Source organism: Silurus meridionalis, chromosome 18, assembly GCF_014805685.1.
Source record: "Silurus meridionalis isolate SWU-2019-XX chromosome 18, ASM1480568v1, whole genome shotgun sequence".
Classification (NCBI taxonomy): domain Eukaryota; kingdom Metazoa; phylum Chordata; class Actinopteri; order Siluriformes; family Siluridae; genus Silurus; species Silurus meridionalis.
Genome location: NC_060901.1, coordinates 12,867,605 through 12,881,564, shown reverse-complemented (window position 1 = coordinate 12,881,564; position 13,960 = coordinate 12,867,605). Strand labels below are relative to the sequence as shown.

The following is a 13,960-nucleotide window of genomic DNA, read 5'->3' as shown; positions in this document are numbered from 1 at the left end:
TCTGCAAATTCTCATCCAGCAGTCAACAATTATATGGCCACTGTGCGAAATCTTCCGATATCTGATTAAACCTGCTAGGGAGAATTAAAAGTAATGACAGGATGAGACTGATTTCCTGTACAGAGCTCTCTGGTAGTATATTACATATGGAGAGATAATGTAAAAAGTTTCAGAAACAATTTCATACTGCCACCTAGTGGAAGAGTGAAAGCACTCCATAAGAGGGTAAAAGGGCTTTTTTACTTGTAATATGTACATTATGGTACATTTAAATTCTTTCTGCACATATCTCAGCAATTTTAGGAAGCTGGAGTTAGAGCATAAGGTCAGCCATGATACAGCACCCCTGGAGCACAGAGGGTTAAGGGCCTTGCTTAAGGGCCCAAGGATGGCAGCTTGATGATACTGTGGCTTGAATCCCCAATCTTCTGATCAGTAACAAAGAGCCTTGACCATTGAACTACCACTTTCCAATAAGGTTAGATGGTTTACTAATGAAAGTTTATATTGTGATGAAGATTGATAGTCTCCAACAAAACTGTGAAATGACGAGAGCCATAATACACAATCGGTATATTTATTGCATCCGAAGACTGGATTTAAACTCCAGCAAGGCGATAACAGAAAACATGTACCTTTTATAAATAAAGGCAATTTAAATGACATGAAAAACATACAGGAACTAATACAAAGACTAAAGTGATTGCTATCATTTATCTACAGACACATGGCTCAAGGTTGAAGTCTAATCTTTAATGTAGAGACATCAACCTGATGCAATGGGATTAAACCATTTTAAAGTCAACTAGAGCTGGGCGATGTATATGTAATGAAAATAAAAATAATGTAGGGAACGTTTAGTTGTGTTCAAACATAAGTAAAAAATTCAGAAAATATTCTATGCAGATAGTTCAGTCGAAATGCTGTCTTTTTTATATTTCCTTTTCTACCCACAGACTTGCTGCAAGAAAAAGACCTAAAAACAACAAGGCCCAGACATTATCCTTGAAGGGTGAATGTTAGTTCAATGACAACATTTCTCCAGATGTCTGCGTCCTCGGGGATTTTAATTATCACCCAGCTCCATGTTGAACGTTTAACTTAGCAAATGAGATACTAATATATGCACATGACAGACAAGTGACAAATCAAAAGACAGTAAACATTAAACATAACACCAATAATGGTTGCTGATATCAATAAAGAGTAAGAAAGTGGTCAGAGCAGGAAGTAAGAAATAAGAACTATCACATCTTTTTTTTTCCCTTTTTAATAAAAAAAACTGAAACAATTATAGCGGTCCCGTGTCACCACATGAATCTTTGCACTGCAGGGCTATCGGGCCACTGGAATGTCTTCTGGATGAAGATGTAGATCGTTGCCGCATTGACCGTCGAATACAGAGCAAATTCGAGCATCAGTCTGGGGAGAGAGGAAAGAGGGACGTGGACACGGTAGAGCAGATATGGCAGGATAAAATACCGGAACTCAAGAAGCTTCTGGGGAACAGTGGCTGCCACCAGACACATGCAAAACGCGACGATCCAAAACAGCGACTTGGAATTCAGGGTGTCCATAAAGTTCCATGCTGCAAACAAATACGCAGGAATGAGGAGGAAGCGAACCAGCTCATGCTTCTGTACAATTCTCTTCCACACATAGAAGGGAAAATGCCTGTTGTCTGCTAATAAGTACTGGTGGACAAACGTGAACTTCCAGACTAGAAGTAGAGACAAAGCAGTGATTAGGAGAAAGAGGAATGGATGCCTCCGGAGAGTCTGCAGAAACCTGATGAGCCTGTGATAGCAAAGAGATATAGGAAGGGAGAAGATCAGTGTGAAAGAAAAGAAATAAAACAGCTGAGGGAAGTTCAAGCAGGCTTTATGACTGGTCCTGTCCCCAACCACAATCCCATCATTTAACACCACAAATGCAACAAAACCCAGAGCAACTACACCATAAGGCCAAGTTGCTAAAATAATATTCTTTATGTTGATTGGTGAAGTGAGGTATCTCAGTAAAAAGTGCACCAATCTAATCACACTGCTAAACTGCAATGAGATCTGTGATGTCGATTTCTCATCCCTCTTTTTGGACTGTTCCACCCTCCAGGCCTCATCCAATTTCTGAGCCACGACTGTCCCGGCACAGAATGCCACCCAGATGATGTTAGTCTGGCGGAACAGGATGGCGCAAATGCCCAGGAGAGCTGCAGCTTTGTGGCACCTGTACAGACACATGAGATAGGCGAAGAGAGTGAAGAAGGTGGAGCCGGCATCTGTGTAGTAGAGGAATGTGAAGAAGTAGAGCACTGGGAATGAGGACAGAGCCAGGGCAGAGAGCACACGCCTCCCTGTCGCACGGGACTACAAGGGAAAAAAGAGACAGAGACACTGTGGTGAGAACAAGGACACTATATACACTGTATGGCCAAAAGTATTGGGACACCCAATTTTTGTTGTTGTTCATCCCAAATTGTTACAACAAAGCTAAAAAGACAAAAGTGTACAGGATGTCTTTGGATACAATAACATGAAATATTTCCTTTACTTCAACTAAGAAACACAAAAACCTGCTTCAGCAAGAAAATGCTCCTGTGCATAAGTCCAGCTCCATGAAGATACACTATATTGCATTCCACATTTAGTCCCAAAGTGCTCTTATAATTCCCTCCACTCTGTTCCACCAGATTTTGAAGTGTGCTTATGGATATTTGTGTTCATCAGCCACAATGGTTTTACGAAAGGCAGGTACTGATGTAGGTGAGGAGGCCTGGGGTGCAGACAGCATTGTAATTCATCCCAAAGGTGTTCAGTAGGGATGAGATTAGAGCTCTATAGCAGGACACTCAAGATCTTTCTCTCCAAAGCATGTAAACCAGATCTTCAAGGAGCTCACTTTGTGCTCAGGTGTCCCAGTACTTTTGGCAATATAATGTATATTTACTATGGTTTGGAATGGAAGATCTTGAGTGGCCTGATATAGAGCTCTGACCTTAAAAACTTTCTAATGAACTGAAATACACATAAGCACAAACACATTTTAAAATCTAGTGAAACATCTTCCCAGAAGAGTGGAGGTTATTATAACTGCAAATGTAGAATAAATGTGGAATGGAATTTTTTTCTAAAAAAGGAAAAAAAAAAAAAAAAAACACTTTTGCCTATATATTGTATATTAGGGTCCAATAATAGAAGTCTTATCCTGCTTTTATGTATTTGCTTAAGAAATGTTAAGGTTGATTTATACTAATTTCCAACTTTGATTGGCTGATCAGAGATGTTGCTTATTTTTTCTGAAAGTAGCGATGGCTGTCATTTAAATAACAGATTTATATAAATATGCTCGTTATAATATTTCATTTCTGACTCATGTACATGGACTTATGGCAGACCCCTGCATGTTATGAAAGGATATTTATAAATGGATTTCAATGTGTTTCACACACAAACAAACAAACAAAAACATAATTGTTGATATGGAGGATTTTTCTGTAATGCGATGTTTAGGTAACATTTTAGGAACAGAGCCTTGTTTGTAACAGTCTGTTTTTCACAATGAAAAAGTTTGTTTGTCTTAATAATTTAAAAATGTACATTAAAGTAACTATGAGCATAGTTTTATCTGAATTATCTCTATCCATATATAAAAATATCACCTCCGGCATGCTCATTTGCTGCTTTGAGTCAGTATCCATTGTTAAAAGTACTTTACAAATAAAATGTGTCTGGTCAACACAAAAATACCGTATTTTCCGGACTATAAGCCGCTACTTTTTTCCCACGCTTTGAACCCCGCGGCTTAAACAACGGCTAAAAAGCAGCTAATTTATGGATTTTCCCTGGGTTTTTCCCGGTTTCACAAGCTTCAAACCAAAACACTGAGCCCCAAAACATTAGACCAATGAAACTGCTGAACGGGTTCAGGTGAACCAATGAAACTCTTTATATTAAATCAGATGCGCTCCCACTAAATCGGGCCGCACCACATCATAAATATGGATGATGTTCCTCTGACATTTGACCTGCCGCTCACTCGGACTGTCTACAGGAAATGCGAATCATTCGTCACGCTGAAAACAACCAGGCATGAAAAAACGCACTTCACCTGTGTTCTGAGCTGCACGGCATCGGGAGAAAAGATTCACTAATGGTGATTTTTAAACGCACGACGATGCCAAATGATAAACTTTGGGAGGAAGGAGGAAGACAGTGAACTATGATTTTCTTGGTAGGCTACTGTTTAGATACAAGTCGTGTAACAGACACTGTCTTTCGTTAAAACCTGTTAAAGTTCATTAGTTTCAATGTAGACACCTGCAGCTTAATTATGTTCAAAATAAAAATCTTTGTAGAATTCAGTGGATGCGGCTTATATTTGGGTGCGCTTAATACGGTAGATAGAAAAAGATTTTAAAAACCTTGTCTTTGGGGTGTATTTTGCAGATGAGGAGATAGAGGACGTAGAGGTTGCCACAGTTGAATAGTACATTGATGAAGCGCAGCATGGCAGTGGAGCACACGGCTGTTCCTGTCAAACCCATCAACCACACGACCGGTTTAATCACTCCGACAGTCAGCAGGTACAGACCAGGCAGCGTAGTGATCATAGGGTCCCACTATGGAAAAACAATAATGCCTAAAGATTTTTAGGGCAAAACCCCTCTGGGCAGAAATGTCATGTTTGGTTCTGTCAAATTTATGGTTAAAGAACATCTCTATTTTTTTTTTTTTTTCAGAAAACAGACTATTAAAGTCTTTAAAGAAGCCTTCAAGCATACATTCCCACATATGGCATTTGGAATACACCCTTATCCAGAGGGACTTACAAGATCTCATTCATATGACTGAGCAGGTGAGGGTTAAAGCTTTGTTTGTTTTTTACATAATCTACAGCATGCTTTGAGACATAGCGAACAGCTCATTACTGAGAGATGGAGGTGGAGGCACACAGACAAGCGGAAATTATCAGCTGCTTATGAAAGAACATCATATTTGTAGTCATTATAAAAGGAAACATTCTTCAGCTTCCTCAAAGCATGGCAGTGAAAACATTTACGTTCATGCAACATTTACTTTTGCTCCTCATCCAAGTTGTATTCTTGGCCCTCTTTTTTTTTTTGGCCCTTTTATAGGAAAAATCTCTTCTGATTTACATCATTTCTTTGCATGAATATCACATTTGCATACTAATATGCATACTACTAGAAGACGTATAAGACAACTAATATGAGCTAAATGTTACCTTATAGTACATCTTTTAAAAACAATTATAATAATAAATCCGCCCCCTCCCTGTATAGTGTCTTGCCTTGAATAGTGGTTTGTGTTGCAGTAAACAATAAATGCACAGGTTTATTAAAGATTATTTAGATAACATGAGTGTTGTTCATCTTTTACCTCGGTGAATTTCCCTTCACAGTATTTCTGAGCTTGAGGGACGTGAAAGATTTCGTCCATGTACGTCTCTCTCTGTTCCAGGGTGATTTTAGAAAAAAGAAAACATGATATAAAAAAATTTGTGCTGCAAACAACAGGAAAGATGTAGCCTTCAAACCTCTCCATCGTTTATTTTCTTTGAGAACCCGTCCCAAGGCGAATAAAAGAACAACACTGCTTTAATACAACAATCTCGCGGCAGCCATTCTATTAAAACTGCCTGCTCTGTGGCTCTGACTAGGTTTGGTTAAGGTTGTATTCCAAATAGCTCAATTTTGTTAATATAGTGCACTAGACATACGCTCTAATACTATTGCTTTGTTACGCCCTATATAGGGAGAAAGAAGCGATTTGGAATGCAGCGCTTAGGGCGTTTGACAGTTACTGGTACAACCGTTATAACTTTTCCGGTGGATGTTGTAGTTTTTAGAAAGACGTTCCGCCTGAATTATGTGCTGAACTTTTTTTTTGTAAAAATCTACATATCTACATATAAGCAATAGGTAACCTAATTTAGTATCTAAATTGATATTTTAATTGCATTATGGTTTGACAAACATTATACATTTGTATTATATATATACGTTCATAGTAAAGTTACTAGCTCGGAACCCTAATAGAGCATATGGTGTTTCAGTATTATTATCCCGCCCTGCTGTTTGTCTTGGAGGTATTCGGGAGAGTTTAGGATTGAAAGGATGCATTTAACCAATAGTTTGGAGCTGTTTCCGGAGTTTGCTGTGACTCAGTTGCTTTTTAGAGATGTTAAAAACTGTGCAGAATTGAGAAAGATGGCAATGGAGGGGAAAATAGCCGGCGCGTTGATAAACCCAGCTATGGTGAGTGTTTAGACACACAGCTCAATGTACAGTGGAGGGAAGGAATGGGCGATATCGAAAAAAAAACTGTATCGCGATATTTTATCGGTTTTTACAGAAATTCAACTATAGTCAGAATACAGTTTGGAGAGCTTTACAGCACAAACATTCATCCAAAAAAGTAGTTCTGTCAATCATCATATACAACATACCTACCTGTACACTGATCAGGCATAACATTATACTATTATAGCATTATGAGCGGTGAAGCGAATAACACCGATTATATCTTCATCATGATGCCGATATACTAGACTGCAGGGGAACATTTTGCCCGCAAAGTTGATGTGTCAGAAGCAGGAAAAATGGGCAAGCATTAGGATTTGAGCGAGTTTGACAATGGCCAAATTGTGATGTCTAGACGACTGGGTCAGAGCATCTCCAAAACTGCAGCTCTTATGGGGTTCCTGGTCTGCAGTAGACAGTATCTATCTAAAGTGCTCCAAAGGGTCAGGGATATGTTATAATATTAGTTATACACTCTCAGATTCATTATCCAAGCCCTGGAAAAGCAAATGTATATGTTGTAAAATGATTTTTCTTCAAGTCGAGAGGCTTTTATTGTCATTTCTACCTTATATAGTTGACGCAGTACACATTGAAATGAGACAACGTTCCTCCAGAACCTTGGTGCTATATAAAACAACATAGAGTATTGAGGCAGTTAAAATATGCTTTTATTTTTTTGAAAAAAAGAAAAGTTTTACCTAGGATCTTTACCTACTGAATATTATTGTGGTATTTGATGAAAAACTAATGAAAACTAATAGATTTAATTCGAACATCTATTTGTCTTAAATAGGAACTTTTGCACTCAGGTGTACCTGCTGCTAAATCAGATACACAAGCCGAATGATGGAATATGACAGTCTTTATTGTTACAGATATATAAAGTAAAAAATATACATGTAAAATATATAAATAGAAAGTAAAGTGAGGTACTGATGTAGGTGAGGTGAGGAGGCCTGGGGTGCCGTCAGCATTCCGATTGATCCTAAGGTGTTCAATAGAGAGGAGGTCAGAGCTCTATAACAGGCCATTCAAGATATTACTCTCCAACCCATGTAAAGCATAGAGTGACATGCGAAAGTTTGCGTACCCCGGTCAATTTCTGTTAATGTGCACGCTTAAGGAATTGGAAGAGGAAATGATCTCCAAAAGCCATAAAGTTAAACACACTTGAAAAAGGGAAAGCAGCACTCTGCAAAAGAATGGGACCCCCAGGAGACTTGAAGCTCTCAGAGCTCTCTTTGTCCAAGGTATCAGACCCATACATAGTAAGTAAAATCAGGTACTGATGTTGGTGAGGTGAGGAGGCCCGGGGTGCAGTCGCTATTCCAGTTGATCCCAAAGGTGTTCAGTAGGGTTAAGATCAGAATTCTGTAGCAAGTCAGTCAAGATCTTTCACTTCAAACCCTGTAGACCGTATCTTCATGGAGCTGGCTTTGTGCACAAGAACATTGTCATGCTGGAACTGGTTTGAGTCTCCTAGTTCCAGTGAAGGAAAAATACAAATGTATCCTATACTGTTGTGTGCCCCCAACTTTGTTGTAACAGTTTGGGGAGGAATCAAATATGGCTGGGAAAGTCAGATGTCCCAATACTTTTGTCCATATAGTGTATGATTTGTCTCCCTGTGTCTGTGTGAAGGTGTTGGATCCGTTCCAAACTTTACTAGCAGCAAATAAAGCAGTTCATGTGCAAAAGGTTGGCAAAATGAAGACAAGGAGCTTATACTCTGAAATCATCTTCAGCCTTTCACCAACAAACAATGTAAGTGTTGCCTCACTACAAAACATGCTAGATCTTATTTCAAATATGGGTATGGATATATTTCAACTATATAGCTTAATTGTCCATTTATTGAATTAACATTTATCTAACAAATGGGACAGAAACAACATTTAGAACCAGCACATAACCTCTGCCAGGTTGTAATATTTTTCTTTTGCACAGATCTCTGAGGCTTTTAAAAGGTTTGGGATCTCAGACAATGACCATGCAGTTCTCATTGTCCTGGTTCATAACAAAGAGGAGGAATACAACAAGGATGATGTACAGTCTAAAGTGGATGGCCAGCAGATTCCAGCTGACCAAATGTCCTCCCTCAGTGACTTTGCCAAGATTAAAAAGGTTTGTTTTACATCTCTTAGGACTCTACAGGACTTCTTATAGTCTCAGATCTGTACCAGGATGTAACCCGGTATCAGTTGAATGTTTCCAAGAATAAAATCCTGTGTTTGCGTTTCTCTTTTCAGCTTTACAAAGTTTCATCCCAGGAGGAAAAGTGTGGAAGTGTTTTGGATGCTGTTATCTGCAGAATGGCTGCTAAGGATGTTGTATAGCTGCATTTTATGTCGAAATACCTGTTATATTTATTTCTGTTTAAAGCTTAGAGGATATTTTTTGAAAATTAAAACCAAATTTAACCCAAAGGTTCCCGGCATTGTGTTTTTTTTTCTAAGAGGTCTATAATTTGTGTGTTCATGTTTGTGTGTATAGGTGTGTCACCCTGTAGGTGTGTCGTCCTATAGGTTTTGTCACCACGATGTCTTAGTCTGCTTTCAGACACTCAATTCTATTGAACCTTGGAGCATCATAAATGTGTAAACACAATCTGACTATATATAAGATATACCTTTATGGAAAAATTATAAAAAAAAAATATATATATATATATTAGTGTGACGTGTATATATAAAACAGTATATTTATATATATTAAAATAACTTTATATAAATAAACATAGAGATGGTACCTGAGTATAAGCTGTGTTAACATTCATGGTAATTGTTTCCTACAGCTATTCTTAACAGCATTCAGATGATCAGTTTTCATGCAATCAGTGTTTTGGAATAACTGCCATTGTATGCTTTCCTTGCTCTAGCACAAACTTGTTCTGTGGTGTTATTTACATTAATATCTTTTATGCCACTTTTCTGGAATACCACTCTTAGTTTCCCGGAATTAGGTGAAAACATAACTTTTATTTAAGGCAAGAAGCTTTAAAATGGTAAAACTATTTTATTGAAGTACCATAGTTAAGATAGTTTAGTTAACACAATATTGGTTTGAAAGATTCAGATGGGAGAAGCCAAAAGAAGAAGAAGAAGTTAAGATATGCAATACATTGTTTTGTTTTTTTCTTAATAATAGGTTATACCAAGATTGAATTATTGGAGTCATACAGGTATTTTCTATTAGACAGCAGGTTTCCATATCTGGTCATGGACGATCCTGTCTTGCAAATGTGTGCGTTTTTTTTTTCTTTTCTAAAATACTAAAAGGAAGGGTATAAAATTAAGGGATTAGTTGTGTCAGGTGTGTTTGTTGAAAGGAAAACACTAAAATGCAGAACAAAGTACTCACCATTAGGGTTGGGAATTAGTGTGATTCTGTATCATCTTCCTTCATTCAGGCTGCAGTAAATATAGTAATGTCAAAAAGCCAATATATTTTGGAATAAAAGATAAAAGCTAAAATCCTAATTGTAGAAAAGCCATGAAAGTTTGGAATCATTTTTAGCAAAATATATATGATAGGAAGGCTCTGGAGGATTTAGTTGTGTTCATTTGCTGTAAATTTTACAGGCAGCACCCGTCTGGAGTAGATGAAAAATCAGTACGATTCATTTGCCTAATGTATAAAATATGGTTGTGTTTGAAAGGAAGGAAGTAAAAGTAAAAGAGTGCATGTTTGCAGTCCAGGCTTTACTTGCTGCAACAGGAGTTAGAAAGGGAGGTAGAGATGAACTAAGAATTTTTATCTTGCACATTAATATTTTGTTTGTTTGGACTGTATGCTCTCTCTATAACTCTTTAACACATTTTTTCGTGAGATAATTCACCCTAGATGAAGACCAGCCCTAGCTATCGTCTAATGACTGAAAGAAAACTTGAGAAACTTTCAAGAGAAACTAGAGTCTAAATTCTAAAAATAAATAAAACTCTGAGTTAAATAAAGAAGGTCCCTGCAGGAGTCCAGATAAAGTGTCTCAGAGTTTCTGAATGTTACTCTTTTTTTCCATTCCTATAACTACAGCTTGTGCAGCCCTGGCTAATCATCCTCCACTTACATGAGCTCATTCATTTTAATGAGAGCAGAAATGTAGATCTCCAGCTGTGTAATAGGTGCTCGTGTAGCTCATCCCACTGCGCTCTGACAGAAAGGTCAGACATGTTCCTTTTGCATCTTTCATCCACAAAATGCTAGGTACTTCTGGTTTCTGTTGTTAGTATGTCTTCATCCAGGAAGGTTTCTCAAAATGAGCTTCCTGAACTTTTATTTTAGAGCTCAGCATTTGTTGAGCTACACAAGGATCTGTTATACAGCTAGAGAACGCAGATATTGAAAAGGTGACGATATACTGCATGTAATGCTAAGGAATTATTGTATTGTTGAATTTTTTTAATGAGATTTCTAATCCTTTAACAACAGTAAAGAAAATAGTAACACTTTCCCCCTCTATATATTTTTTCAATAATATAATATTTCAATAATTGTTCAGTTTCCAAACTTTCCAATAACGTGTCCAGTTTATAAATATATATGCCACACTGTCCTCATACATGTCCTGCACCACCCTCACATACTTCTCTGACACACCTGACTTCCTCATACAATACCACAACTCCTCTCTCGGCACGCTGTCGTACGCTTTCTCTAAATCCACAAACACACAATGCAACTTCTTCTTACCTTCTCTATACTTCTCCATCAACATTCTCATAGCAAATAATGCGTCTGTGGTGCTCTTCCTCTGCATGAATCCATACTCTTACAGATGGTCACCTCTTCTCTCAGCCTGGCTTCCACTACTCTTTCCCATAACTTCATGGTGTGACTGATCAACTTTATTCCCCTTTAGTTACTGCAGGTCTGCACATCTCCCTTATTCTTAAAGATCGGTACCAGCACACTCCTTCTCCATTCCTTAGACATCCTTTCACCTTCCAAAATCCTTTAAAACAATCTTGTTATTACTGCCATCTCTCCTAAACATCGCCACGTATGTCATCTGGTCCTACCGACTTTTCACTCTTCATCCTCTTAATTGCTGCTTTCACTTCCTCCATACTAATCCTATCCACTTCCTTCTTCACCATCTACACCCTATCCAACCTTCTCTCTCTCTAATGTTCCTCGTTCATCAGCTCCTCAGAATACTTCCTCCATCTTCTCTACTCACTCTCCTTACTAGTCAACACATTTCCATCTGTTGTTTAGGGTTGTCCTGCTGGAAGGTTAACCTCCGCCGCAGTCTCAAGTCTTTTGCAGTCTCTAATAGGTTTTCTTCTAGGATTGCCCTGTATTTAGCTGCATCCATCTTCCCATCAACTCTGACCAGATGTCCTGTCCCTGCTGAATAAAAGCATCCACACAGCATTATGCCACCACCACCATGTTTCACCGTGGGGATGGTGTGTTCAGGCTGATGTGCAGTGTTAGGTTTCCGCCAAAGATAGCGTTTTGCATGTATGCCAAAAAGTAGTGCTGTCACGATAACTACTTTTAAAGTGTTTCGCACAGAAGCACAGATCCCTCAACAGACAATATGTGCTACCAGATTTGTTTTAAAGTGTTAGGCAGATTTCGAGAAAGGAACATCAACATGTTTGCCTTTTGTGGCTTAAGGCAGAATCTTTCTGGGGTAACAGTGTTACCAGCTGTGCTAAACATTCTTACTGAGCTGCTGCTTATTGCACAAATGCACATGTATTTTTGTGCTAACTTGGCTATTAGGGGAAATCTTCTATGATTATCATGCCACCTTTTTCCTGGAGGAACTTGGTCAGCTTCGCATCAGCCTGCACTCTTTTTGGAACCAATGTCTAACCTTATCCCTAGAGTCTGGTGAGACAGGGCTCTTCTGTTCTGGAGAAGGTCACACAGACTCTTCTTCTTGGTTGCTGGAGGTTCAGATTCAGATCCTTCATTTCCCCTGCAGCTTTAACGCAGCTCTCACCAATGGCACTTTCTCCTTTTCCTTCTTCCCTGTTCATGTCTAGCAGTTCTTGCAAGAGCTTTTCTTTAACATCATCCGTGACCTCCACATGGTACCACGATACCTTGGATCCAAGATGGTGGCTTTTGTCAAAAGGTTTTAGATTTCAGATGGGCTGTATTTCTCTGTCAATACCCTGCTCATGTTTGCCTTTATTTTTGCTGTCAGTGCAGTGTCATTGGGGTCTGGTGATAAAAGTTTGCCTTTAAGAAGTTCCAACAGAGACTTTACTGAGGACACAGTGACATATTGTTCCCCTGAGAGGACATCCGTGATATCATCCACTGGCTTCATTGCTGGATTAATGGATTCCAACACACAAAACATCCTGTCAGGTTAGGTTGAGGTGGCCATATTTTCGATATTCAACCAAGACATGTCGCTTTACAACCCTCTTTATAATTTTTAGTTTGGTGCCCCATCGTGTGGCAACATCCTGTGGTCAAAGATTTATTGGGGTTTTTTTATTAGTTTTTCTAACATTATTCCACAAATACAGCTTATAAATTCCCTTTATTTAATCACAAATAATTTAACATGATTATAATTTAACCAATTATTTAATACATACATACAAACATGCCCCAAAGTAAATCATAAATAAAAAATATTTAACATTTAATTTGTGTCAAAAGCAATTGATCCATGGCTATCCAAGATGATGTACTGCAGTCACAATGTTAGCACCGTTGTCTGTAGTTATACAGCCCATTTTGCGCTCATCCAATTCACAGTCGCAAGTATATCCGCGTTGTAGTTCTGGGAAACGTATTTGGTCTCTAAACATGTTGACTGCAGAGTAGTGTATTTGTCAAGCTCATATATAGAATCATATTTGAGCTTGACTACACGTCTTTTATCTCCTTCAGAATATCGTCTTTTACTTTGTTGAACAAGGATAGAATGCCAGTTTGGGAGATGTACGATGTCCTTTCTTTGGCAATTCGTACTGTATGTCAAAAGTTTGCAGCATATTTTTAAATGCTGGTTTGTCGACCGTGTTTAATGGCTGCATCGATTGAACTGTCAGGAAAAGGCATCTGTAACAGATAACCATCTGGAGCTGTTGTTCCCAGGTTAAAAAACTGGGTGGGCTAGTTATTTTAGGTGAGATTTTAGGTTAGTTGTGCTGCCTGAGCACAGACTCCACCACAGAGAGCAGGCGAGATGACCGGCAGCACGATCAACTAAAATATTGGTGACATTAATGTTTATGTAAAAATGTATATAATTATTATTTATAATTATACAAAAATGTATCATTTGCAATATATTGCGGCACAAAAAATGATCCTGCTCATTTCCATATATCGTGCGATAAGTTGGTTTATTGACTATTGCGAAATGCCTACCAAAAAGTTACATTTTGGTTTTATCTGACCACAGCACCTTCCACATGTTAGCTGTGTCCTCTACATGGCTTGTGACAAATTGCAAACAGGATTTCTTATTCTATTTTGTCAACCATGGCTTTCTTCTTGCCACTCCCCATAATGGCCAGATTGGTGAGGTGCATGACTAATAGTTGTCCTTTGGACAGACTCTCCCACCTGAGCTCTGGATCTCTGTAGCTCCTTCAGAGTTACCAAGGGCCTTCTGTTTGCTTCTTGAATCAATGCTCTCCTTGCCCGGCCTGTCAG

General features: G+C 38.5%; 2 protein-coding genes across 2 annotated transcripts; one reads left to right on the top strand and one right to left on the bottom strand.

The window, feature by feature from the left end:
* Positions 1-558: 558 nt before the first annotated feature.
* On the bottom strand, positions 559-5,699 carry alg10 (ALG10 alpha-1,2-mannosyltransferase). Its single transcript, XM_046874259.1, has 3 exons — positions 5,400-5,699; positions 4,421-4,618; positions 559-2,366 (listed from the first exon to the last, which is right to left on the bottom strand). Exons 1-3 carry the CDS (start codon positions 5,562-5,564, stop codon positions 1,308-1,310), a joined length of 1,422 nt encoding a protein of 473 aa, XP_046730215.1. The 5' UTR covers positions 5,565-5,699; the 3' UTR covers positions 559-1,307.
* A 351-nt stretch (positions 5,700-6,050) lies between these two features.
* On the top strand, positions 6,051-8,751 carry tprkb (Tp53rk binding protein). The gene is made up of 4 exons (XM_046874261.1): positions 6,051-6,277; positions 7,967-8,089; positions 8,273-8,449; positions 8,575-8,751. Exons 1-4 carry the CDS (start codon positions 6,137-6,139, stop codon positions 8,659-8,661), a joined length of 528 nt encoding a protein of 175 aa, XP_046730217.1. The 5' UTR covers positions 6,051-6,136; the 3' UTR covers positions 8,662-8,751.
* Positions 8,752-13,960: the final 5,209 nt, after the last annotated feature.

Excerpts from the sequence above, each read along its gene's own strand:
- tprkb (XM_046874261.1), top strand. The coding sequence starts at position 6,137 with ATGCATTTAACCAATAGTTTGGAGCTGTTTCCGGAGTTTGCTGTGACT. Across the intron at positions 6,278-7,966 it reads CGTTGATAAACCCAGCTATG|GTGTTGGATCCGTTCCAAAC; the intron begins GTGAGTGTTTAG and ends GTCTGTGTGAAG. Across the intron at positions 8,090-8,272 it reads GCCTTTCACCAACAAACAAT|ATCTCTGAGGCTTTTAAAAG; the intron begins GTAAGTGTTGCC and ends TCTTTTGCACAG.
- alg10 (XM_046874259.1), bottom strand. The coding sequence starts at position 5,564 with ATGGAGAGGTTTGAAGGCTACATCTTTCCTGTTGTTTGCAGCACAAAT. Across the intron at positions 4,619-5,399 it reads GTGAAGGGAAATTCACCGAG|TGGGACCCTATGATCACTAC; the intron begins GTAAAAGATGAA and ends GTTTTTCCATAG. Across the intron at positions 2,367-4,420 it reads AAATACACCCCAAAGACAAG|TCCCGTGCGACAGGGAGGCG; the intron begins GTTTTTAAAATC and ends TTTCCCTTGTAG.